This window comes from Gastrolobium bilobum, unplaced genomic scaffold (assembly GCF_033153095.1).
Source record: "Gastrolobium bilobum isolate Gb01-03AN ecotype WA unplaced genomic scaffold, APGP_CSIRO_Gbil_v1 utg94646, whole genome shotgun sequence".
Classification (NCBI taxonomy): domain Eukaryota; kingdom Viridiplantae; phylum Streptophyta; class Magnoliopsida; order Fabales; family Fabaceae; genus Gastrolobium; species Gastrolobium bilobum.
In genome coordinates this window covers 23750-49202 of record NW_026898292.1, presented here as the reverse complement: position 1 = coordinate 49202, position 25453 = coordinate 23750, and the positions used below count along the sequence as shown (strand labels likewise).

At 37.3% G+C, this 25453-nt stretch overlaps 2 protein-coding genes across 2 annotated transcripts; one reads left to right on the top strand and one right to left on the bottom strand.

The window, feature by feature from the left end:
• Positions 1 to 339: 339 nt before the first annotated feature.
• Positions 340 to 744, top strand: LOC133314528 (uncharacterized). The gene has a single exon (XM_061516012.1). It carries the CDS (start codon positions 340 to 342, stop codon positions 742 to 744), a length of 405 nt encoding a protein of 134 aa, XP_061371996.1.
• A 13156-nt stretch (positions 745 to 13900) lies between these two features.
• On the bottom strand, positions 13901 to 18674 carry LOC133314529 (zinc finger CCCH domain-containing protein 6-like). The gene is made up of 5 exons (XM_061516013.1): positions 18547 to 18674; positions 18346 to 18414; positions 16232 to 16446; positions 15916 to 16040; positions 13901 to 15829 (listed from the first exon to the last, which is right to left on the bottom strand). The coding sequence occupies exons 3-5, from the start codon at positions 16424 to 16426 to the stop codon at positions 14329 to 14331; spliced, it is 1821 nt and encodes a 606-aa protein (XP_061371997.1). The 5' UTR covers positions 16427 to 16446; positions 18346 to 18414; positions 18547 to 18674; the 3' UTR covers positions 13901 to 14328.
• Positions 18675 to 25453: the final 6779 nt, after the last annotated feature.

Below are 25453 nucleotides of genomic sequence, written 5' to 3'. Positions count from 1 at the left end.
AGTAAAAATAGTAGATAGGAGTGGCACCCAAAATCAAATAGCTGACCACTTGTCTAGGCTTAGGTCCAATGAAACAGAACAATTCTGTACCAATCCGGGACATGTTCCCTGATGAATCTTTGTTAACCATTAGTGCCTCAAGCACTCCTTGGGTGGGCAGGTGGAGGTTACCAATAGGGAGATAAAGAAAATTTTAGAAAAAGTGGTTGGTCCTTCTAGAAAGGACTGGTCACTAAAGCTAGAAGACTCCCTGTGGGCCTATAGAACAGCCTATAGAACTCCAATAGGTTGCTCACCATATAGACTCATTTGGCCTACTGGGCTCTTGCAAGGCTGAACATGGATTACAAACAGTCCTCTGAGAATAGGTTGCTTCAGTTAAACAACTTAGATGAATTTAAAATGAACTCATATGAAAATGCTAAGTTGTACAAGGAAAAAATGAAGCGATGGCATGATAATCTCATTCAGGAAAGGTGTTTTGAGCCAGGCCAAAAAGTGCTATTGTTTAATTCTAGGCTTAAGCTTTTCCCTGGCAAACTGAAATCAAGATGGTCTGGTCCCTTTGAAATTGTAGAAGTTTTTCCACATGGGGCAATAGAAATTCAATGTGCCAAAGATGGTAGGAGGTTCAAGGTAAATGGCCAGAGACTAAAAATCTATCAAGGTGAACCTATAACCAGAGACAAGGCAGTTGTCCCTCTGGTAGAGCCTTCTAAATCACTCAATATTTTGTTGCAGTAGCTTTCAGTTAGTTAGTTAGAATTGTTTGTTTGTGTTGTTTTGTTCTGTTTCGTTGTATTTTGTATAAGTCTGCATGAGTCTGAAGATTGTCATATAGTTGTTGTAATATAGAGGCTCTATAGGAGTCTTAATATTTTTCTTTTACTGTTTTGAATCAGTGCTGTCTTCGAAAATTAAAAAACCAATGGAGAATTTGTTCTGTGAAATAAAAAGAAAAAAGTTGATTAAGAGTTAAAATGGCTCTGCTGTGCTGAGTAAACTGTTTGAGCTTGTGCAGATCACTAAGTTTGGGGTGACTGTGAGCCACCTCTGTTAAAAAATTCAGTTCTTGTCCCAATAACTTGCACATACCCTGATATAAAACTTGTGTGTATCGAGTGCTGACTTTTAAAAAGAGGGTAACATGAATTGGGGTGAGGAAGAATTATTTTGTGATCAGGGGATTTCGAAAAAAAATCGGGTGAGCCCATTAATTTTGTTACTCACTTGTGCACTTGATTTCACTCAATTCATTAGGCCCAAATAAAAAATTCAGCCATTGTATGAAATAATTTGGGCCATGCTTATCCTAGCAGCCCATTTATTTAACCCATTATACTTTTACTTGATTTATTAATTCAAAAATCTGAAGAGGTGAGAATTGTTATTATTATTATTTTACTATTTTATTTATTTATTATATATTTTATTTTATTTTATTTTAATTTCTTCCCGCATATCATCTTCTTGCCCAATGAGCTGTGCACAATTAGTCTGAGCAACTAGTCTTAATCATGAAATTATCTGAAAGGGGTTGCAGAAGCTAATCACTACCATTAATGCACCTCTGAGAAATTGTTCAGCAGGTAGTAAACCTTGGGACTGCTCATAGGGTGGCGATTTGACTTATACATGCTTTAGTCATATCTCATTTACTTTTCGCTGACAAAATAAAGGGCTAGTTTTTTTTTTTTTTTTATCATTAAGTCTTATTCCTTTTAGTTAGTTTTTTTTTAGAAAAGAATAATTCATTTTTCTCCTCGTAGTCTTACACAACGCTCAAATAGCAATTTTCCTTTCCTTTAGTCATAAACCAGTACGCTGATCTCCTTTTCTTCATCTTCTCGCTCTGAACCCTAGGCTATTTCTTTTCTCCTTTCTCTTGCCATCTAATCCCTAGCTTCGCACTTAACCAGTACGCTGATCTCCCCCCTCGCCGTTGTTCTGGTCTGAGAACTGGTCAAGCTTGGTTCGCGTTTTCCTACTCAATCTCACCGGAGAATCGATCAAATCCACGCGGTTGAAGCACCACCGTCAGGCTTCGTTTTCGTCTTGCCTCAGTCCACACATTTTGGGGTTCACCGCTAGTAGATTGTGAGCGTGTATCAGGTTTGGTTTGGTTTCGTTTCTGAATCTTTTATTTTATTTGTTTTTTATTTTTTACTTTTCAACCCTCTTCTTTCTTTCGCCACTTTTCTTGTATCATTTGGTACTCTTGAGTTAGGGCTAGGGTTCTGATTTGGGAATTTGGGTGGTCTGGATTAAAGAAATAACAAAACCCTAATCCCCTTTTATTACTTTTTAGTTTTTATTTTTCTCCTTTCGTCTAAAATATTAAATTTTGGCTTGTACGCTTGAGTAGTTTTATTTCTCTGTAAATGATTATTCCATTTTGTTACATTGTCATTGTTCCTCATTCTGCATGTTAATAATTTTGGCTTATTTAATATTATTTTTATTTTTATTTTGGCTTGGGTTCATGTGCAAATTATTTTACTTGTGTAATCCAACGTTGTACTTGCATGCTTTCTGTCTGATTTTCATTGTTCTGTATTATTTGTTTAATGGTAAAATAGATGCCTGCGAAACATTTCATTTCATTTCCAACTATTTTATTTATTTATTTATTTTTAGCTTGCAAGAGTGACTCATTTAATTAACCAATTATTTATAGGTTTGTATTGAGACTTAAATCACCAGTAGGAGATAGAGTAGAATGTATCAAATTCATTTTGATAGATTGAGTTGCTGTATCATGCGTTAAGGCTCTTGGATTAAAATTCTTCTATGCATGCATACAAATCTGATATGTGTGCAAACAGTGAGTTCCACCATCTGTTTTTCTTGGCTTTCTACATGTTAAGTGGATAATCACGCTCCCCTGGTCGAGTTAAGTAAATTAATCTACATGTTTATTTTAGCTAATCACCTGTTCATTTATTCTTATAACAAACAGTAAGTGCTTATTCTATTTATTTCCTTTGCTGACAAATTTACCTTTATGTTTCTTGTATTCACTGATTTATTTTTCAGTGAACAATGGCACCAAACAAGAATACCAAAATCAAGCATGGAGCAGTCAAAGGTAAGGCAGTTCACATACCAGCAACTCGAAGGTCATCAGCAGCTGGGTCTTCTACTTCTGACCCTCCAGTTTCCGAAAGAGTTTCTCAACGTCTCAAGGAGCTGGTTCAATCCAAGTTAAAAATTCATTACGAGAGAGGATTCGACCTCTCAGATAAAAGAGGAGCTTATATGGAACTTTTTGTCTGGCAACACGTCACGCCATGGAAATGGGAAGTCTTTGCTGATCATCCATCTGTTCAGGTGCCAATAAAGTTGGTTCACGATTTTGTGGCCAACTTTCCGGATGAGGAGGCACCACATGCAGTCCCAGTCAGAGGAAAATTGGTGGACATTTCTCCAGCAAAAATTCTGGAGGTGTACAACCTCAAATTTTCAGAATACAACTGGTTCTTGAAGCTTCTCTCCGATAGGACTCAAACTGGGGTTTATTCTCTAATGGCACGAACGCTCACTGGGGATGACTCCACCCAATGGGATTCTGAAAAAATGCTGACCACGGATCTGACAAAGGAAGCTCAAGTTTGGGCGAAATTTGTTCGCCACCGCATTTTTCCCAAGCTCCACATGAATCACTTATCAACTAAGGTTGGTGTAGTGGTTTATTGCATTCTTCAAGGTCTCCCTTTTCACCCAGAGCGGCTCATACATCAAGAGTTGTGTGAGAATTCAAAGAAGACATCAGGACCGTTCTACTTCCCTTGCTTGGTGAAGTTATTGTGTGATGCTGCTGGAGTGCCTTCGTCCTCTCAAGATGGAGCACTGGTCTCCATTCCTAACTCTCCCATAAATGAAATATGCTTGAAAAGGATCGCTGAGGCCAGCCTACGGAAGAAGAGAAAATCATCTTCAGCTCCGCCTACACAAGGAACATCTTCAGCTCCGCCTACTCCAGGGAAAGCTAAGGGAAAGGTTTCAGCCATGGAGGAGCGCATTGATAAGCTGGAAAATGTCATCAAAGGTCTCTTCACGTACATAAAAAAACGAGACCGTGCTGTGCAGCTTCGTACCAAGAGACTTTTCCTGAAGAAGACTTCCCTGAGCTTCCAGAACATTTGCTTTCCGGTCACCTTCATGAAGGAACTTCTCAAGCTGCTGCACAAGATTCAGATGAGTTGGTTGATCTAGATGACACCTTTTCTGCCAGCTGATATCTCTTGTTGGTATCCAGGTTCTTTATTTATTTTCTTTTGTTAAGTATTTATTTATTCTTTTTTCTTCCATTTACTATTTTTCTGTATTTATGTTCTGCTGTGAGGACCCAGCTTCATTTTAAGTTTGGGGTGATTATATTTGTTGTAATTGCTGTTACCATTACTTTGCTGATTGGTCCATAAAATTATATAATTATCTCTGTTCTGTGCTGATTTTATTTGAGTGGTAACATGGAAATAATTTATAGCATGATGTGTTTAACATTATCACTGATTAAGTATAGCCAGATTTAATTACATTAATTCCGAGTCAATTAAGGATCTATGCTTAGTTGATAAGTAGTTATATAAGCTGCAAATCAAATTTACAAGCCATAATTTTTTTTGTGAACCTTAATTTAATGATTCACTGAAAACCCACTGGATTAACAACCCATGTGAGATATTTGAACCTAAACACTCTATTCCTTTGTGAGTGGTCATTGTGCATTGGTGCTTTGAATACTGCACTCTGTTTGGATGACTAATATGCTATTTCTGTGTGATTGGGGCATTGTTTCTGAATGTATAGCCTAGAGCCAAAAGCCTTACCCTTTGATTATATCCCTTGGTCCCTATATTTGAGCCTGAGACCTTTCTTTTCTGATCATGTACCCTGATATTATGAGCCAATTTCCTTGTCCACCCTGTATAGCTGTTTTAGTATTTAGCTACTTCTCATTAGCTCAGAAATACAATAAGCTAAATGAGGCAAAGGGGAATTGGTTGTAAAAAAGAAAGATTAGAAAAAGAGAAGAAGGAAAGAGGATCAGGAGGTAAAAGAAAATCGAAAAAAAGGGGACACAGTGATTTTATGAAAAGAGTTCTTTGTTCTGTTTCAAAAAAAAGAAAAAAAAAGAAAGGAGATCTCTGAGCTTGAATCTTTGTAAAAAAGGGAAAGAGGCAGAAAAAAAAGGTTGAACAAAAAGGGAAAGAGAGTTACTAATTTCCCTTTGTCTTGTTTAGGCAAAAATCAGAAAGAGCTAATGAGGACTAGTTAGACACTAAGGGTTAGCTTAATTAGCCAAGTGACTAGAAAAACAAAGATCCTAGCCCTGCCTCATTACAAGCCTTAAAGACCCTTTGATGGAGATAGCATATTGGACTTCAAGTTTCTAAATGGTAGTGTAGGTTGAAAGCATTCATGCATAATGACAATGAGTGACCTCCCTTATAAACAGGAGAGAGTTTGATTGATTGAATGTATCTGGAAAGGAATTCAGTGGAATTTCAATTGAATCATTTTAAATTAGGTTGCAACTAAATGAATGAGCATGAAATTTTGATTGAATGATTATGTAATTGCTGATTGACTGGAGTTGGGTGATTAATTGGTTGTAGGAATTGGTTGACATTAAACCTGGTCAATGCTTTAAGAAGAGTGATGTTTTGCACGGATGGCTGATTTAATTTAACTAAGTTATTGAAATTATATCTGTGTTGATATATAACTTATGAGTGAAGTTTGTCTGATTACTTGAGGGCAAGCAATTAATTAAGTTTGGGGTATTTTGTTAGCTATAAATTATGACTATTTTTAATGGCTTATTTTTTATAATATTTGAGGTGAAGGCTGGATATTAGTGCATGGTAATGGGCCAAATGAGTGCCAATCAGCCCAAAGGTAAAAAAAGAGAGAAAGAGATAAACTAATGATTTACTACTCTCTTTTATTACTTTTACTGCAGTTTGGAAGCAAGATCAACTCTTTGAAAGCAAGATCAAATCTGAACTATTGGATGGACATAGAGATGGATGGACAGCAATGCATTTGGAGGCAGCTTTTTAATTTTTAGTTAAATAGGAGTCTGAGTCATTTAGGGTCAGATACCGTACTTGTTAGTTTCAGTTTTACGTTTAGAATTTTGTATTTTCTCTCTTCGAATCAAAGTGTTAAGAAATTGTCTTGAAAGCTGGTGCTTGTTCTTCAATTCTTGATCTCGAAGTGCATTGACAACGTAACTTCAAGGAAAGGAACCACGGATCTACATACGAGCTACTGTTTTCACATTTCTGATCTTTTTCTTCCTAGCTCTAGTTTAGGAACTTTGACTCGTTAAGAACAGGTTTGTAACTTTACTTTGAGTTTTCTTTCATGAATGTTTGTGATGCATGTTTCTTTACTTTTAGATTTGTAATATTTTTGAATATGGGTTTCTGATCTTTTCCTTTCTGGGATTCACGATGACTGGGTGATCTTAAATTTTCTGAATACTGTGATGGCTTGCTTTAGATTCATTTGATTAGCAAGATTTTGATTTTAAGTCCAAGAACACCATGGGAATGGATCTTGGAGTAATTTTTGCATAACTGTGATTGGGAAATCAGGTTATGTCCCTTGTTAATTGAACCCTTGAGGTTAGGGAAAACCCAAGGAGGTCTTTGATACAATTTTTAAAGATTTAGAAGACTTTGGGAAAAGATCCTTCTAAAGATTAAAATCTGGAACTGGGAAGTTTCAGATAAAATAGCCATAGTAATTCGAATTCTGATACTAAAGTGTCGTAGCAACTATAAAACGCAGGAATGCGAAATTTTTCCTTCATCCATGATTCAAAGAATTCCAGAACCTTATAATTGTTACATTTGTGAATAGATATCCCTCTGTTAAATTTTGTTTAATGCAAGTCTGATAAATATCTTGTTTCATTTAGAAGTTTCTTAGTTTTAAAAGATTGATTACTTAAATTCAAGAAATTAGAATTTGGAATTAAAAAGGAAAACTAAACAACCTGTTCCCTGAGAACGATAACTCTTTCTCTTCAGAAAAATACTACCCAACAGTGGTGACGGTGACGGTGATAGTGGTGGTGGTGGCAGCGGTGGTAGTTGTGGTGGTGGTGGTGACGATGGCATGGTGGTAGTGATAGTGGAGGAGGTGGTAACGGTGGCGGTGACATCGTGGTGGTGACGACGGCATTAGTGGTACGATGACAGCGGTGACGACGATGGCGGCAGTCGTGTCGAGATGATGGTGGTGGTGGTGGTGGTGCTAGTGATGATGGTAAAGGTGGAGAGTGACTGAGTGAGATAAGTGTTTCTCATTTTGTGCCCGGGAACAAAAAAGCAGAATTTTTTTGATTCTTTTTTCTGTTCCCTAGCACAAAAATTAAACCGGTTCATCTCGAGAACAAAAAAATAAACCAATTTTACCGAACGAGTTTCCTATCCATTTCTATTCCCAGAAACAGAAATTAAAAAAGAATTGATTACAGGAAGGTTGTCATGCACACCCTAAGTCTAACAAAAGCTATTTGGGTATTTGGTACAAGAATATCCCAATTGACAGAGTTGTTTGGATTGCAAATAAGGTCAACCTATAAAACACCGACACATAAGTTTTTTTTAAAAATACGTGTAAGATACCAACACACTCCGACACATTCTGACACGCGATCAATATTTTGAACCACGCAACCAATAATTCGACACGTTCCGACACGCAGTCAATTTTTTTCGATACAGTCAACTCTCCGACATGCATCCAACATGTTTTTTTTATTAACTAAGCATGAAAAAATAATTTATAAATCAATTTTTTCTATTATGAAATTTGACATGAAAAATTCATAAGGTACAAAAAACTATTTTTGCTTTATATTTGTGTTATTGAATTTGAATATTTAATTGGTTATATGACTTATTATGGGTTGTTATATGTATTAAATATACATTATATTATATATATTAAAACGATTATTTAATATTAAAACGTGTCCTAACATGTCGAAATATGATATTTTTTAAAATTAATATATCTGTGTGTCGTGTCGTGTCATATGTTCTATATCAGTATCGGTACCTAGTCCAATGAAGAAGTAAAAAACCCACGGGACCTAGTCCAGATCAAAAAATCCACTATGAAAATAATGGTTACAAATAATCAAATACACCAATGTGGTGGTTAACTCAACCTCTCCAACAATGGTGATAATCAAACTACCCTAGAGATGTTTCACTCAAACTCTCTCTAGAGATCTTTCAAATGCAAAGCATAAAGCCTTGCTCAAACAATCAAAATAATTCTCTCAAATTTGTTCTCTCAAATCTGACATAGCCTCCACCCTCAACTAATGAGTATATATAGAGGAGGTGGAAATTAGGGTTAAGGTTTTTAGGAAACCCCTCAAATGGGCTTGGGCTTAGCATTGAAGGAGGAAGCCCAACAAATCTCCCCCTCCGACTTCAATGCGTCGGCTTCAGCATCAACCCGGCTCCTTCACAGCAGTCTTCAAATTTTCTTGCTGGAACCGGCTTCGTCATCATGTCGGACCAATTTTGGTCAGTGTGCACCTTGACGAGTTCGAGCTCTCCACCTTCCACCAATCCCGGATCCAGTGATACCTCACGTCAATATGCTTAGTGCGGGAGTGATAGGTCGAATTCTTCGCAAGATGGATTGCGCTTTGATTGTCACAACACAGCTCGTACTTGTCTTGGTCATGGCCGAGTTCCACGAGGAACTTCTTCATCCACAGCATCTCTTTGCTTGCCTCAGTAGCGGCAATGTACTCAGCCTCAGTTGTAGATAGTGCAACACATTTCTGAAGTCTTGATTGCCAAGAGACAGCTCCTCCGGCAAATCTCATCATGTATCCTGTAGTCGATTTCCTCGAGTCGAAATCTCCCCCTAAATCAGAATCCGAGTAGCCTTGCAACTCAGCTTTTCCTTCTCCAAATCGGAGACATAAGTCGGTCGTACCTCGGAGGTACTTGAAGATCCACTTCACCGCTTCCCAGTGCTCTTTGCCGGGGTTTGACAAATACCGGCTTACCATTCCAACAGCATACGCCAAGTCGGGTCTAGTGCAAACCATTGCATACATCAAGCTTCTGACGGCGGATTGGTAAGGGACCTTCATCATCTCTTCTTTGTCTTCATCAGATCTCGGACATTGCTTCTGGTTCAGCTTTATGTGTCCGGCAAGGGGGGTGCTCACTGTTTTGGCTTTGTCCATGCTGAATCTCTTCAGAATCATCTCAATATATTTCTCTTGACTCAGCCACAGTAGCTTCTTCTGTCTATCTCGGATGATCTTGATTCCGAGAATCTGCTTTGCAGGGCCGAGGTCCTTCATTGCGAAGGACGAGCTCAACGCCTTTTTCAGGGCGGCTACCCTCGATTTATCTTTCCCTACAATAAGCATGTCGTCAACATATAACAACAAAATCAGAAAATCTCCGGCCTCATACCTCTTCACAAATACGCAGTGGTCGGCTTCAGTCTTCTCAAACTTGTGATCAGTCATGAATGATTCAAACTTCTTGTACCACTGCCGAGGTGCTTGCTTCAAGCCATAGAGGCTCTTCTTCAACCGACATACCAAGTCTTCTTGGTCTGGAGCTTGGAATCCTTCAGGTTGCTCCATATATATTTCTTCTTCTAAATCACCGTGAAGAAATGTCGTCTTCACGTCCATTTGTTCTACCTCGAGGTCCATCGAAGCCGCCATGGCTAACACGGTTCGGACCGAGGTCATTTTCACCACAGGAGAAAAAATCTCCTCAAAATCTACTCCTTTCTTCTGATTGCAGCCTTTCACCACAATCCGGGTTTTGTATCTCGGCTTTTGCCCGTTCTCTTCATTCTTAATCTTGTAGACCCATTTGTTTTTCAGAGCTCTTCTTCCTTTAGGCAACTCAGTCAGCTCATAAGTCTGATTCTCGTGCAGAGACTTCATCTCGTCCTGCATTGCCTTTTTCCATTCTTCTTTCTCTGAGCTCGTTACAGCCTCATCATAACACTGAGGCTCACCGTCTTCAGCAACAACGGTGTACTCATCAGATGGGTATCTCGTAGAGGGTCTTCTTTCTCGAGTTGGATATCTCGGCTGTTCTTCAGCTTGAGAACCCGGTTCATCATTTTCATCCTGGATCTCATCATCAGCTCGAACCTCAGTGTCTTGGTCATCTTCAGCTTGTTGCTGGTCATCAATTTCTTCATTCTCTTGATTTTCTCCCCCTGCTTCAGCTCGGACATGAGGGACGGGTTCTTCACGTCTGACAGTAACCCAGACTTTGGGCTTCGAGATGTCATGAATATTCTCATGCTCATGAAAGATCACATCTCGACTTCTCACGATCTTCTTATTGATTGGATCCCAAAGTCGGAACCCGAACTCACATCTCGGCGAACCAAGATAAATGCATTCTTTAGTCTTTGCATCAAGTTTGGCCCTTTCATCTTTAGGGATATGCACGAAAGCTTGGCATCCAAACACTTTCAATTGATTATAGGCCGCTTTCCGACCTGTCCAGACTTCTTCTGAAATTTCTCCTTCAAGTGGCCGTGATGGTGAGAGGTTGATCAAGTCAACAGCTATTTTGACGGCTTCTCCCCAGAATGATTTCAGCAATCCGGCATTGGATAACATGCTTCGAACCTTCTCTTCAATAGTTCTGTTCATCCTCTCAGCCAGTCCATTCAGCTGAGGTGTCTTGGGAGGCGTCTTCTCAAGTCGAATCTCGGCCGCTCTGCAGTATGCATCAAATGGGCCGCAATACTCACCACCATTATCAGATCGGACCACTTTCAATTTCTTGCCAGTCTCCCTATCAACCATAGCATGGAATTCTTTAAAGGATTGGAGTACTTGGTCTTTAGACTTCAACAAATATACCCACACTTTGCGGGAATGGTCATCAATAAATGAAACAAAGTACTGAGCTCCTCCAAGGGATCTTCCCGACATGGAGCAGACATCAGTATGGACGAGGTCAAGAATATACTTGCGTCGTATTGGTTGATCCGGTCTTACAAAAGAAACCCGGTGCTGGTTTCCAGCTAGGCAGTGCGTGCAACTCTCCAACGCTTGGCCTTTCAACCCAGTCAGTAATCCTTTCTTGTTCAGGATCTGTAGCCCTTTCTCGCTCATGTGGCCGAGGCGCTTGTGCCATAGCTCCAAGCTAGATTCATCTCGAACAGAATTGGCTTCTCCGCCATTGATCTTTCCTTGCATCACGTACAAGGAGCCTTCTTTCTTACCTCGGGCCACGACCAAGTTTCCCTTAGCCAGCTTTCATCTAACACTACCAAAATAGTTCACTAACCCGGCATCATCAAGTTTGCCTACCGAGATTAGGTTCAAACGCATGTCAGGAACATGCCTTACGTCTTTCAACACAAGTCGGCATCCGACATCTGTGGTCAGAGTTACATCACCGACACCAACAATCTTGCTGGTCACCTGATTTCCCATCTTCACGACTCCAAAATCACCACCTCGATAAGAGGAGAAAAAACCTTTGTATGGAGTAACGTGGAAGGAGGCACCAGAGTCAACAATCCAGGTGCAGTCATCATATGCAACATTCAAATAATTATCCTCACCTAGGAGGAATATCTCGGCATCCGGGTTAGCAGCCATCGCAGTGGTGCTCTTGTCTTCCCTCTTCTTAGGAATAATCTGATCCGGCTTCACAGAGCCGTTCTTCTCATCATTTTGTAGGGTCCAGCAGTCTGGCTTCTTATGGTCTGTCTTTCCACAGTAAAAGCACTTCAACTCATATTTCGGCTTTGACCGACCTCTGGACTTGTCTCGTCTGTCACGACCTCTCCCCCGGCTTTTGCTTCTACCGCGGGAGTCGGATTTCCCTTTGTTCTCAGCAACGTTGGCCTCAGACGTACTCGAAGTACCTCATTCTCTTCTCCTGGATTCTTCGCCCAGGAGGCTGTCTGTCACGACATCCATCTTCAATTTTCCATCTGGAGTCGAGTTATTCAGGGTCACCACCAGAGTATCCCAGCTTTCTGGCAGCGAGCTCAACAGCAGCAATGCCTGCAATTCTTCATCAATTTTCATATCAGCCTTTGACAGCTGATTCACAATACCTTTGTAGGTGTTCAGGTGTTCAATCATGCTCATGTCGTCCTTGTATTCAAGCTTAACAAGTCGGCGAACCAGGTGTGCTTTGTTCCTGGGAGTCTTCTTCTGAATCATGGACTCTAATTTCGTCCATAACTCATACGCGTTCGTGAATTCGGACACGTGCTCAAAGAGGCTTTTATCAATATATTTCCTGATCGTGGCTACCGCCTTCCGACTCAGGATTTCCCACTCCTTATCAGTTTTTCCTTTCGGTCTCTCATCAAGGATAATGGGCTCATGCAAATCTTTGCAGTAGAGATGATCTTCCATCATCGGTCTCCAATATGTGAAATTGTCTGCGGTCAACTTGAACATATCTCCATCATGAGTTATGCCACTGGTCTCCATCTCGTCTCCCTCAGAACCCGTCGAACTCGGGCTCTGATACCACTGTTGGGAAAACTCGGTTCCCTCAAGCTCGGCTCAGGGGCTTTTTGTGCGGAAGTCAATCAACAAGATCCTGATCTCGGATCTCGGCAATACCTCGGCCTGAACTTCACCAGGTCAGGCAGCGCAGCGAAAAATCAAAACGAAAACAGGAGAGAGAGAAGAAGAACACAACCAGATTTAACGTGGGAAAACCTTCTCCAATGAAGAAGTAAAAAACCCACGGGACCTAGTCCAGATCAAAAAATCCACTATGAAAATAATGGTTACAAATAATCAAATACGCCAATGTGGTGGTTAACTCAACCTCTCCAACAATGGTGATAATCAAACTACCCTAGAGATGTTTCACTCAAACTCTCTCTCTAGAGATCTTTCAAATGCAAAGCATAAAGCCTTGCTCAAACAATCAAAATAATTCTCTCAAATCTGACATAGCCTCCACCCTCAACTAATGAGTATATATAGAAGAGGTGGAAATTAGGGTTAAGGTTTTTAGGAAACCCCTCAAATGGGCTTGGGCTTAGCATTGAATGAGGAAGCCCAACATTAGACAATGGGAATCTTGTGTTAAGAAATGATGGAGAAACAAACCAAGAAGATTACTTGTGGCAAAGCTTTGAATACCAATAAAAGGTTACACGTGCCCGGTGTAATTTTTTTTGTTAAAAAGAGTAAAATAGACATATTCATTAGAAAGTTTAACACTATTAAGGTGGACTTGATGGAAAAAAACCACGAAGGGGTGATTGATAAGGAAAAAAAAAATTAAGAATGTAAGTGATAAAAGATGAGGGTTTATAAACTTTTCCCTTATAATTAAATCTCATCTTAAAAAAATTAAAAATTATCCTCTCACGAGAATATGTTAATCTTCGGGTCCCTACAAATATTGAGCATTGTGAAGCAAATTATTAAAAACAACCTCAATAAAAATAAAATTCTTTTCCCAGATTGAAATTTTTTTTTTCGTGTTTTATCATTAAATGGCTAGGTCATTAAATATGAGAGTTATTAATTTCATGTTATTGGAGATAATACTCTCATATAGATGAGACAAATACGTGAGCTCCACAATTAAAAAAAAAAAAAATTGACACAAAATTCTATTGGTATATAACATGAAATAGCTTTCTTATGCAACATAAAGCTTATATTTCCCTTAAAAAATTCCCATGTTTTTTATTATTTCTTTTTTATGATTTCTTATTATGCAATGAAAATTTATGGCTCGGTCCGCCAATGAACTCCATGGATGGACCACCACTTCACTGGATGGAGAACACACAAATTCCCCAAAAAATGAAATTACCATTTTGTCCAAAACACATTAATGTCAATTTTTCAAGGAGAAAGATATATTTACAAACTTTTTGTTTACAAATTATACTAAATATGACCAGTCATACTTCAATCAAAAGTTCATAACCAGTCATACTTAGTATAATTTGTAAAAAAAAAAATTATAAACGGATGCTTTTCTATTTTTCAAACCAATAAACCCAGTCCACGACCCAATTCTACTAGAACTACTTCAAATCAAAATCCGACGACCAACACCAAGAACAACCAGAAAACTTTGTAATCCTCCTATAAAATCAATGTATTTTCTTCCTCTCACTCCTTCCTTCCATCCCCTTCTGTATCTGTACAGGGTGAAACAAAAAAGAAGCTTTAAAGTTTTTACCTTTGGAATATGCCGCTTAAGATTATGTTCTCCCTTAAATTTCTGGTCCTAATTTCACTCTCTTTGCATTCTGGGCCCCTAGGACGTTACCAGCTCCCAACTGAACTCATAAATCATGCTGATAGAGGCAATTGGAACCATTTCGGCACCCTCTTGAGCTATTAAAGTATATGCATGGTTTCTGGATTTTGAGTTTGGCTTCACCTTGTTTAATGTTATGTTCCAATTTCAAATCTTGGAAATTACTATGATGGTTACCTATTTGTGAGTTCTGCATATCTTGCTTATCTGCAGCACCATGTCGCCTAATGAGGTTTTTATAATAGTTGACATCCTTTACCCGAAATGCTGAACCTGTACTTAGTGGATAAGGAGTTATACTAGCTGAGAATTGCGCCTGATTAAAAACTGAATGCAAGTTCCCATTAGTATAAGGCAATGGAATCGAGCTTAATTCACTAGAAGATATTGAAGCCAATGATGCAGCTCGCTTTACCCCAGATGCCAGAACTGCATCTTGTTGAGGAGGTTGCTTATTTAAAGCAGGTGGCATTCCATTTGAAATATGATGAATGTTTCGGTTGACAGGCCTGTGCATATGAGGTGCAGGTGGAGGTGTAGGGAAAGAAACTGGAGTTACTGGTTTACCTGGCACAGGCCTAGACAATGGAACTGATGCAGTTGCTGGCTTATCATGTGTAGCCCTCAGTGATGGAATTGCTGGTTTACCAGAAACAAGCCTAGACAATGGAACTGATGCGGTTGTTGGCTTATCATGCATAGCCGACAACTTTGAAACTGGTGGCAATGCTGGTTTACCAGGAACAGGCCTGGACAATGGAACTGATGCAGTCGTTGGCTTATCATATATAGCCGACAACAGTGACCCTGATGGAATTGAGGGTTTACCAGGAAAAGGCCTAGACAATGGAACTGATGCAATCGCAGGCTTATCATTTGTAGCCGACAACAGTGACCCTGATGGAATTGCTAACACTGACAGAGTTGCTGGCTTATCAGGTGAGGGATTCAACAATGAAACTGATGGAGTTGCAGGCTTCAACCCAGAAGGTAATAAAACCACTGTACTTGTGGGAGTAATCCTAGAAGTTGCCGCATCACGTGCAGAAGTAGACAACGGAACTGATGGAATAGCAGGTTTCAATCCAGAAGTGGGTATACCCCTATTATTTGAGGACGCACTTATAGTGGTGGGTGCAGTTCTTTGTTCATTAATCAGTTTCTCAATCAATTTTGGGTCATTAAGTATTTTAACGAGTAGATCCATGTCAATCAAGCTTCCTTGCTCATTGATGGCTGCTACAACAGCAGAGGCTGCTGCTAAGTCAGGAGATATCCCAGATAAGGGCACTGCACAGGCATCCGAGGAAACAGTACAGGAGGCATTACAGTCTGAATTGATGGGGGTTATAGCCAACATATATTGCTGCAAGTTCTGTGACTGCAAATTGGGGGCAGGGTTAGCTGCTACTGCCAATTCGGGCGAAATCTCCAAAGACTCTCGCTCCTCAATGGGAATCATAGGGATGAGAGGAGTAAGGTTATCATCATATTCTTCCTCTTCTACATTCCAAAAAACAGAAGGGCTACACACCCAAATGCATGTCAACAATGTTAGTAACAAAATAAAATGAAGTACCAAAAGGCTTTCTAAATTAATGTGACATTTTACCTAGGAGGAATGGCAGAAGTACGGGGATAAACTGCTTCAAGCACTCTCTTTTCTCTCAGCTTCTGAACCTCTCTCTCCCTACTTTCTTCACCAGCCGCAACAAGCCAACCAGAATTGAGAATAACCTGTATTGACAAGTAAAAAATCAACGAAGTGACAAAAGAATCTGAAACTTATTTAGACAAAGCAGAGTATCAAACAAAAGTTTAAAAAAAAAAAAAATTAAGAACCAACGGAAAAAACAATAAAATAGTTATTGCAATAGAGTGAGCTACTTGCAAATGGAGGTCCTAAATAACATACAGAGGAGAATTACCGGGGGAGGGCATTCCCATTTCATCTGGGAAATATGGGAAAATTTGAACTTTGATTGGTTCAGGAAATGACTGCTTTCAAACCCAAGGGGTAAATCATCAGGTTCATTAGCACTTGAATGTAACACTGAAGTTGTCTTTGCTTGACGATGATCTTGTGATTTCTGGCCAACTTTTGATGGGTAATCCTCAGACATGAACAATTTTACCTGTTAGGCTACACTAGTACAAGTGTTAGAAGAGAGGGAATATACATCACAAATAGGTTGAAATGAAGGTATAACACCATATAAAAATACAGTCACAGAAATACACATGATGGGAAATGAAGACTGTACTGTGTCTGTATCTACAACCCTAAGATAAGGACTTCACTGCTAAAAACAAGGCCCAGCAATGTAAATAGAAATTTAAAACAAAGGTTATCTCTCCTCAGAAGTCTTATGCATTAGATCATCATTTGTCATTTTCTACAATCCAAATTACCAATTCTTTCAAGCAAGCTGTATCATATAAAACCAAAGCCAAAGCCAAAACCCTCGCTATTAAGAAGCAAGACATAAACTAGAACTAAAGGATGATTAAACCCACGAGAATCCGAAAGCTCAAACCACAAAATAGAGAATAAATTCAGATGTTGCAACCAGTTAGTTACTTTGAAAAGAAAAAATGACAAAGCAAAATGTTTTCCTTTAAAGAGAGGAATCTAATTAATCCACTGGTACGAGCTGGCCAAAAAGCTTCACATTGCAGTTCATTTCTCAAAATAAGAAGCTATATTTGCATTTCAAACAAATAGGAATATTAATTTACTTCCATTTGTAAGATTTATCTATCTTATCTTCAATCTAAGAGCTACTAAATTATATACCGACTGGAACAATTTTTTAAGGCTAATGGGAGACATTAAAGTAATTATAGCTGAAAAACCATTCAAGGAAACTTTCCTTCAATCTAGCTCAGCATTTTTAAGCAAGTTAATGAAGTTATCACTCTTTCCCATATTAACTGCTTTATGAGGTTTTCTTATATTTATCAAGACAACCAATCATAAAACAAACAGAAACATTTAGTCTGCTATTAAAAGTATAGTGGCTTAATTAACAATCGAGTGTACAGTGCCTAACGTGTTTTCAATTGAAGGCTTTAATGTTTCTACAGTAAATGCAGATAAATTATCTACATTCACTCTCAAAACGATGTCGCTTTGGGTTGAAAGATTAAAAACTTATTATGATAAAGATTATTACAAAAACACCTTGTTTCCGCCCCAAAACGACGTCGTTTTGGACTCAATGCAAATAACTTATCTGTATTCACTGCAGAAAAAATGAACCCATCTTCTTTACACAAAAACCAAAAAAATATGTATCATTCTTGCAGATTATATCAACTCCTGTGAAATTAAAAGAAAACTATCGTTGGCAAATTTATAGAATTAGACACTTCCATTTTATTGTCAATAGCCTTAGAAACCAGTAAATATATAAACTGAAAACAGGAAAGAGAAAAGGCATTCATTCAGTAAATCAACTTCATAATGTCACCAAGTCAATTTCTCTACATTTCTTTAATCTATCACCCCTTTTAAACCTCATTTTGCATGACCAAGCATGATACTTATCCCTGCACAACTTCATACAAATTAACTCGGTTCATTCACACAGTAATGGATACCATGTGTAATATCAATATAGTAATAGTAGCAACTTTATTATTGAATAACCATGTCATAATCCTGAATGAGACCACCTCGGCTCTAAACTTCAGCTTAAGAAATTTTAGGCAACCGCAGGGATCACATTGAGAAAAATAGGGTTTCCAAATACTGCTAAGGGTAAAACAAATTTTTCCAACCTCAAATATACAACTCCTCAGAAAAGTAATTAATGGTGGAACGCCCTGTGGAGTGACCACCCAGAATGCTATAGAGAAATAGCAAATCACAGAGCAACCATTATAGCAAAGAAAGCAGACAAGAAAATTCTGAAGTTCAGAAAATAGGAAGACAATTTGGGGACTATCCAAAATAAATGTGCAACAGATTTACAAACATGCAACGGAACAAAATAGATATATAATGTGTATGCAGACAGAGAAACAGAGTGCAGTGTACCTCATGGACATTTAAATGTGTTGCTGATGAAGATAGAGAGGCAGAGAACAAAGAGACACGGGTTGTTGTCTGCAAAGTCATGAAAATAGGAAGACAATTTGGGGACTATCCAAAATAAATGTGCAACAGATTTACAAACATGCAACGGAACAAAATAGATATATAATGTGTATGCAGACAGAGAAACAGAGTGCAGTGTACCTCATGGACATTTAAATGTGTTGCTGATGAAGATAGAGAGGCAGAGAACAAAGAGACACGGGTTGTTGTCTGCAAGGTCATGGGATTCCAATTCAGTTTGAAAGAACTAATCGACGTGGATGAAGAGGGTTTAGGGCATTTTTGCTTGTATAAGATAGATAGGATGATATAGAGAGAAATATTAGGTAATGGTCTATGATGTCTGCATTGCCCACAATTACCGTAAAACCCTAAAATAATAATCACGACAACAACAATAATAATAGGGTAATATTTTTCTTATGCTATTGAAGAAAGCTTACCTCATGCTATAGATTCTTCGAAATTTAAGCCATCAAATTCTTTTTTTTTTTTATAGTATGCGACCCACTTAAAAATGTTTTTGTAGGAGATATTCTTATCTTCAATGACATAAGAAAAGACAATCTCATAATAATAATAGTGTGATTCTTTATGATTTTCTTTCATTATATTACATGGTCATGTGTCCACAAAACTACTCTTAAACCTAGGTTGTTAACTAGCTCTATAATTAGGTTTAATTAGCAAATTCTAATTATCAGAAACTCTGGGTTACTTTAACTTTAGGGTTTTATATATTATTATGTCGGGAAAAGTGTTTATCCTTTTAAATGACATAACTTATATTCTTTCACTTTCACAAAGAGGTGGGACCCACACTTTTATTTTTTTTGTCAACTCTCTCTCCTCCTTTATCTATCTCTTTCTCTCTCTTAAAATGACACAACTTTACATCATTTGCAATGATACACACTTTTCCCTATTATGTCACTTATGCTTTCACACATAGTCACATTAGGTCTTAGTTTATTAATTTCACGAATTATATAATTAGTGCTTCTAAACCCTAATTAGGTCCAGTTTTAGGATTTTATAATTAATTAGTCCATTATGCATGGTCTACCTCACTTAAACCTTAGATTAGTATCCTAATTAGGTCTTGAATCAATATTAACATACTAACCCTAATTGATCCCTAATTGGCCGAATTGTTTAGGTGCTATAAACAAGGGTTTTAGCTTGTCAACTTCTCCATTTCATTAGTTAATTTAAGTCCTACTAGGATTGGCAAAAACGAGCCAACCCGTCGGGTTGGCTCGTAACCCGCCAAAAATGAGCCGGGGGGTTGGCAAAAATGAGCTGCCAACCCGGCTCGTTTCAACCAGTGAAAAAACGAGCCAACCCGCGGGTCAAACGAGCTAGCTCGCGAGTTGAGTTTTTTTTTATATAAAAAAATACAAAATATAATATACAAAAATGGACAAAACCCACACATGTTGTCATCATTTTTCTTCCTTCTCTAAACTTAAGTCCCTAATCTTCTCATATCCCTGCCATTTCTATATTGTTAGGTTGTGCTGGCTCTGTTTGGTTCAAATATCTTACCCACTTGATAGCAAGTGGTTCTAATTGTTTCTGGATGTTGATGCAAATTTGTTGTGAAGAAAATTCGAAACTGAAATATTTTGCTTTTATTTCTCATTTTGTAACCCTTTGTTTAAGCTAATGGAAGTTATATAGTTGGTACATTAATACTACAAGGTCATTTAAATAGGCTGAAAACAAGCCAACCCGCGAGCCAATTTTCAAGCCAACTCACGAGCTATTTTTTCAAGCCAATCCACGAGCCATATGCTTGAGCCAACCCTAACCCGACTCCGGTCGGGTTGGGTTGGGTTTTCTGACTCGTTTTTTTCTCGAGCCAACCCTAACCCAGCTCGTTTTTTTCAGGTTGAATGCGGGTTGGGCTGGATCGGACAGGGTTGGCCCGTTTTGCCAACCCTAAGTCCTACACTTAATTAGTCCACTAATCCCTTATTTAATTAAATTTTAAACATAAAATCCTAATCATACTCCAAGGGGCAGATTTGATTAAGTGGTATTATTAGGGTTTAAATCCATTCTTTAATCAAAATTAGTGTTCTTAAGATTAAATATTGCATTTTTAACATTTCCCTTGGTCCCACTTATGATTATCCACACTTTCGAACATCAAGAACCAATTTTTATTAATTTAAAACATCAATCCCATGATGAACAAATGTTGGACGAATTGTGCATGTGGGTGGGGGAGGATTTTGGTCACCATTTCACCAAGGTTTCATGCTTACTTCTCAAGTGAGCACCAAGGCTTCAAGCTCCCATATTTCTCAAGCAAAAATGCCTTCTTCCCATAAAGAACACACTTTTAAGAAATACTCAAAGTTAGAACTCAAGAACACAACTCAAAAGTGGGATTTTTCAAGAACAAGGTTCAAGAAACTTACACAAAAACTTAAGGAAACAAGCACCAAAGTGGTGTTCTTCAAGGGGAACTCAAAACATCATCAACATGGCTTGAACATACTCAAAAATCGCTGCTGTATGGAGGGATATTCACCACAAAAATTTGGTTTTCAAGAACAAAAATAGTATGTCCTTGAAGAGGAGGATGAGGAGAACAAGTTTTGTGAAGGGTGTTTGGTGATTTTGATGGAGGTTTGGTGGTGGAAAGCTAGAGAGAATGAAGAGAAAAGCTTGAGATTCAAAAATGATGTAGATAGAGAAAGTGACGCTGAAATGAGAGAGAGGAGGCTGTCCTAGTCTCTTTTAGGGTTTTGACCAAGTCACTTAAGTGACTTTCTGTCCTTTAGTGACACCCAGTGTAATTTTTATCTGAACTGTTATCAATTTTTCCACCCGGAACCTCCAAGACTCAAAATTTAAGCAATTAATATTAATTTTGTCTAATTATCATGTTCATAACTTAAAAATTTGATTAGTGGATCACAGATCCACTTACTGTTGTTTAATTGCACTGTATATTTTACCGGTGTTCTTAACTGTACCCGGATTTCATAATCTTCTTAACTTTAACATTATTGGTCTAATTATGACTTGTTAGGAATATGTTGATCTTTTTTTCCATTTTCTCATCTTTTTTCCGTTCTGGAATTCTACCGGCCGCTTCTACAGCAGTACATAAAATCCGACAGAAGTGACTTTTCCAAAATACCCCAATATGGGTATCAAACTTCATCAAATCATATACTAACCTTATCTATTATAATCATATCATCAAAATAGCTCTCTAACTCAAATTTGCTAAATTGAAGCTATTCTACTGACTGTTATTGCGTCAACAGTCAAAAATAACAGATGAAAATCCACCTATGTAAAATACCATCAATATGGATATCAAACTTCTTAGAATTTCATCCTCATTCCATTTATGACCCTAGGTCTTCATAATAATCCTATAATTTTGAAATTATAAAATTAGGATTATTATAATTGTCATCAACTAAACACTATAAGTATTCTTCATTGTTTCATGCGCTCACTCAGACACCACGACCTTCTCTTATAAAGGTTAATATATAATAATTTTTTATAGTTACTCTATTAAATCTATAAAAAAAATATTAAATTTTATAAATTAATCTAAAAAACTTATTAATTATATTAAAATATTTTATCATTATTTTTAATTAAAAAAAAAACTTCATCTAAAATAATATAACTCTTCTTGAAGTTGATTACCCAATCACTTTCAATAGCAAGAGATTATCTTGTGTTATGTAAGGCAAGTCCATATATGTACGAGAGTTGTATACGATCACCTCAACTGTGACCCAATGGTGGCAATATTTGTTAGGGGTTTTGTTCACTATTACTATAGAAATCCAAAACCTAGGTTATTAGTCATTGGAGCAGCAACAATTCCTTTCCAAATTGTTGGGTTACCAATACACGATAGCATACAAATTGTTACCACTCATATATGAGGCTCATATTATGTGAAGCCCAATAATGGACAATAGAAAGAAGAAACTAATATAATTAAAGAATAGTATCAATCTAAGATACTAATCTTAATACGACAATATTAAACTTGGGCTTGGGCTTTAAGAGGAGGCATTAAAGGTCCATAATTCTAATATTCATAGGTAAATCCAATAAATAAGAGGTAAAACATACAACTATGACACTTTTCCCTCTATATTATTATGCTATCACTGTACCCACATCACCTATTTGGCAAAGTCGTTAATATTTGTGCACGGTGATCTTTCATATTGCAAGATATTTAATCCATAGATATCTAAGAGAGTACTTTGATCCAAGAGTAATTTACTAGTCTTTTGACTAGACATATTTGTCCTTAGGACAGAACACAAATATAGAAAACTAAATACGATTGCAGATGCTTTGTCTAGACAACCAGATAGGGAGATCAAGCACTGCACTCCTCATTCCTCAACCTTTACGAGTCTTACTATGGATTATACATCCATTTTTTAGTTAGAATTACATTATGATCCCAATGCCTTGGGCAGTGTTCCATTACAATACCATCTATAGTTGATCTACAAGTGCAACCCTTTATGAAGTGATGTATAACAGACCTCCTCCGACTCTTCCCGATTAGGCTCTTGGATCTTGCCATGTTGAAGCCATTGACTCTGACTTCAACCAACATCATTGTTCTTGTATCTTTAAAATAAAAGATGAAGAAAACTCAAACCTTTATGAAGATTCAAGCATATAAAGGAAAGGAAGATGTTACCTTTAACAGTGGGATCTCGTATTGCTTCAATTGTAGTCATACAGACACCTCTTGATCCATAAAGGTTATGCCACAAGTTAGCCCTCAAATTTTATAGTCCATACAAGGTATTAGAAAAGAGTAGGATCGATTGCTTACCAACTCTAATTGTCGGCTAAGTCTAAGATAAATCTAGTATTTCACATTTCGTTGTTGAAGATATTTTTTCTAGCCACCAATACAGCACCCACAACCTTCCATCATTCAAGGAGGAACCTCCACTACATCAAGTTTCGATTGTCGGCATTGGATCTCACATGGTGTGGCTCAAGGGTGGGAAAATAATATCCTTGGTTTTAGTCCAATGGTTGGATCTTCCACTTAAGGAAACTAATTGGGAAGACAAAGAGGATTTGGTTTCACTCTCTCCCTCACTATCTTGGTCAAAACAAAAAGAAGGTGTTTTCTCTGCATCCTCCCTTCACATGAAGAAAATAAGAATAACCAGTTGTCTCACTCAACCTTAACTCCTCGCATCAAAACCAAACCATGAAATAATAATGTTGTAGTAAACAGTCCAATAAAATTCTAAGCCAGGACTACCTTGTCAGTGAGTTATCTAATCAAAAGCTTGCATCACAATTAAGCAGGGTTCATCGCTATCTCATTTTCCCAGATAATCACGGCAAAAAATAAAATATTGTTGTTCTAATAAATAATTACGAATATGTAGTTGTTTTGAAACTATTTACGAATCTATAACACTCATTCACGCCCAAGTTAGACGTGACCATTCACGCCCAAGTTAGGCATGACCCACGAGGTGTTCATGCCTAATTTAGGCGTGACTCGTCTGATGTTGACACGTGACACAAAAAGTTAACAGTTTAACCGTAAAACTTTGGAAGGTCATAACTTTTGACTCGGATAAATTTTTGATTCCACACAAAGGTAATTTTTTTGTTGATTCCACATAATTTTTTGAGATCTACACAATGACACTTCATATGGCATATTTTACTCTCACAAATAATGTTTTCAAACTCAAGTTTTTACGTAGAAACGGAAAGGCATGGTAGAAACGTAAAACGTAAAAATGACATGAAACATAAAGTGTCTACTTTCTAATACTTAAGGTCAAGATACAAAATTATATATATATGCATGTAAAAAATATCACATAATAAACATATGTGTTGAGCCACTTATCTATCTAAAAAAGAAAATTAATTTTTATAACCAAGTATCAAAATTATAAACAGTGATAACTAACAAGTAATGGATAACTAATATGCTCTAACTGCTTCATACACTATGCAAATTTTGGATCATCGCTCATCAAGATATAATTCCACTTTTTTCAATGCAAACAATAATCCAAAAATACAAAACGATTCTCATAGCATAACTTATAATATAATTGCAGCTTTATAAGACATAATTATAAAAGACATATATCCAAACAAAAAGATATCAAGATAATGTGCATATGATTTGAAGAAAACGAAAATTGGGTTTTTTTTAATTTCTTTTTTTGTAAATCTTTTTTTTTTTAAAAAAAATTCGCTTTAAGTAAAAATGGTAAAAACGTAAGTTTTTATCGCTTTTATGTTTTTACGCGGCATTTTTACCAATGATCATTTTTACTTGGGTTTTAACACGCACCACTCTAGTAAAAATAATTTTTGACAACAATGTTCACAAACGCAGTTTAAATTTGCAACAATGATACTATAAGAGAGTTTAAATGCAGAAGCCTTTGAGTTCTTTTCAAATCAACACCAAATACAGTCTTCTGCCTACTAGAATCTCCCTATCCTTATCCTATGGACTGTATTCTTATCACTGTGTATTGAGACTTTATCTTTTAAGTTGTGGTCTGAAATTAAAGATGGCACCAAAGTTGATTAGTCCATCTATAAATAAGAATACCTAATGTCATATTAAAATACATACTTTCTACCAAGTGTTTGAAAAAAATGTATAATATTATGAGAAAAAAAGTGCCACAATATAAAAAGTGTGAGAGAGATTTGTGAGAATATAATGTTCTTTAAGTTGTATTAAAAAATGCAAAACTTTTGATGTATTGCATTAAAAATATGTTCTTATGCTATGAAACATGCTTTGATAAGAGGGTTTGAGGTGAATTATACTATTATAGATGTCGAAGAATGCATTATTACAAACAGATATAGCACCTCAAACCCTCTTATCAAAGCATATTTCAGTGTATAGAGTCCACCAAAAGAATTTAGGAGTCCCATGAAAAACTTGCAATTGGATGCCCCTTTTGGCATATTTTATCTTTGTGAATAATGTTATTTAGTTTTTTACTTCCCAACATTAACAAATAAT

Excerpts from the sequence above, each read along its gene's own strand:
- LOC133314529 (XM_061516013.1), bottom strand. The coding sequence starts at position 16,426 with ATGTCTGAGGATTACCCATCAAAAGTTGGCCAGAAATCACAAGATCAT. Across the intron at positions 16,041-16,231 it reads AATGGGAATGCCCTCCCCCG|GTTATTCTCAATTCTGGTTG; the intron begins GTAATTCTCCTC and ends TTGTCAATACAG. Across the intron at positions 15,830-15,915 it reads ACTTCTGCCATTCCTCCTAG|CCCTTCTGTTTTTTGGAATG; the intron begins GTAAAATGTCAC and ends TTGGGTGTGTAG.
- LOC133314528 (XM_061516012.1), top strand. The coding sequence starts at position 340 with ATGGATTACAAACAGTCCTCTGAGAATAGGTTGCTTCAGTTAAACAAC.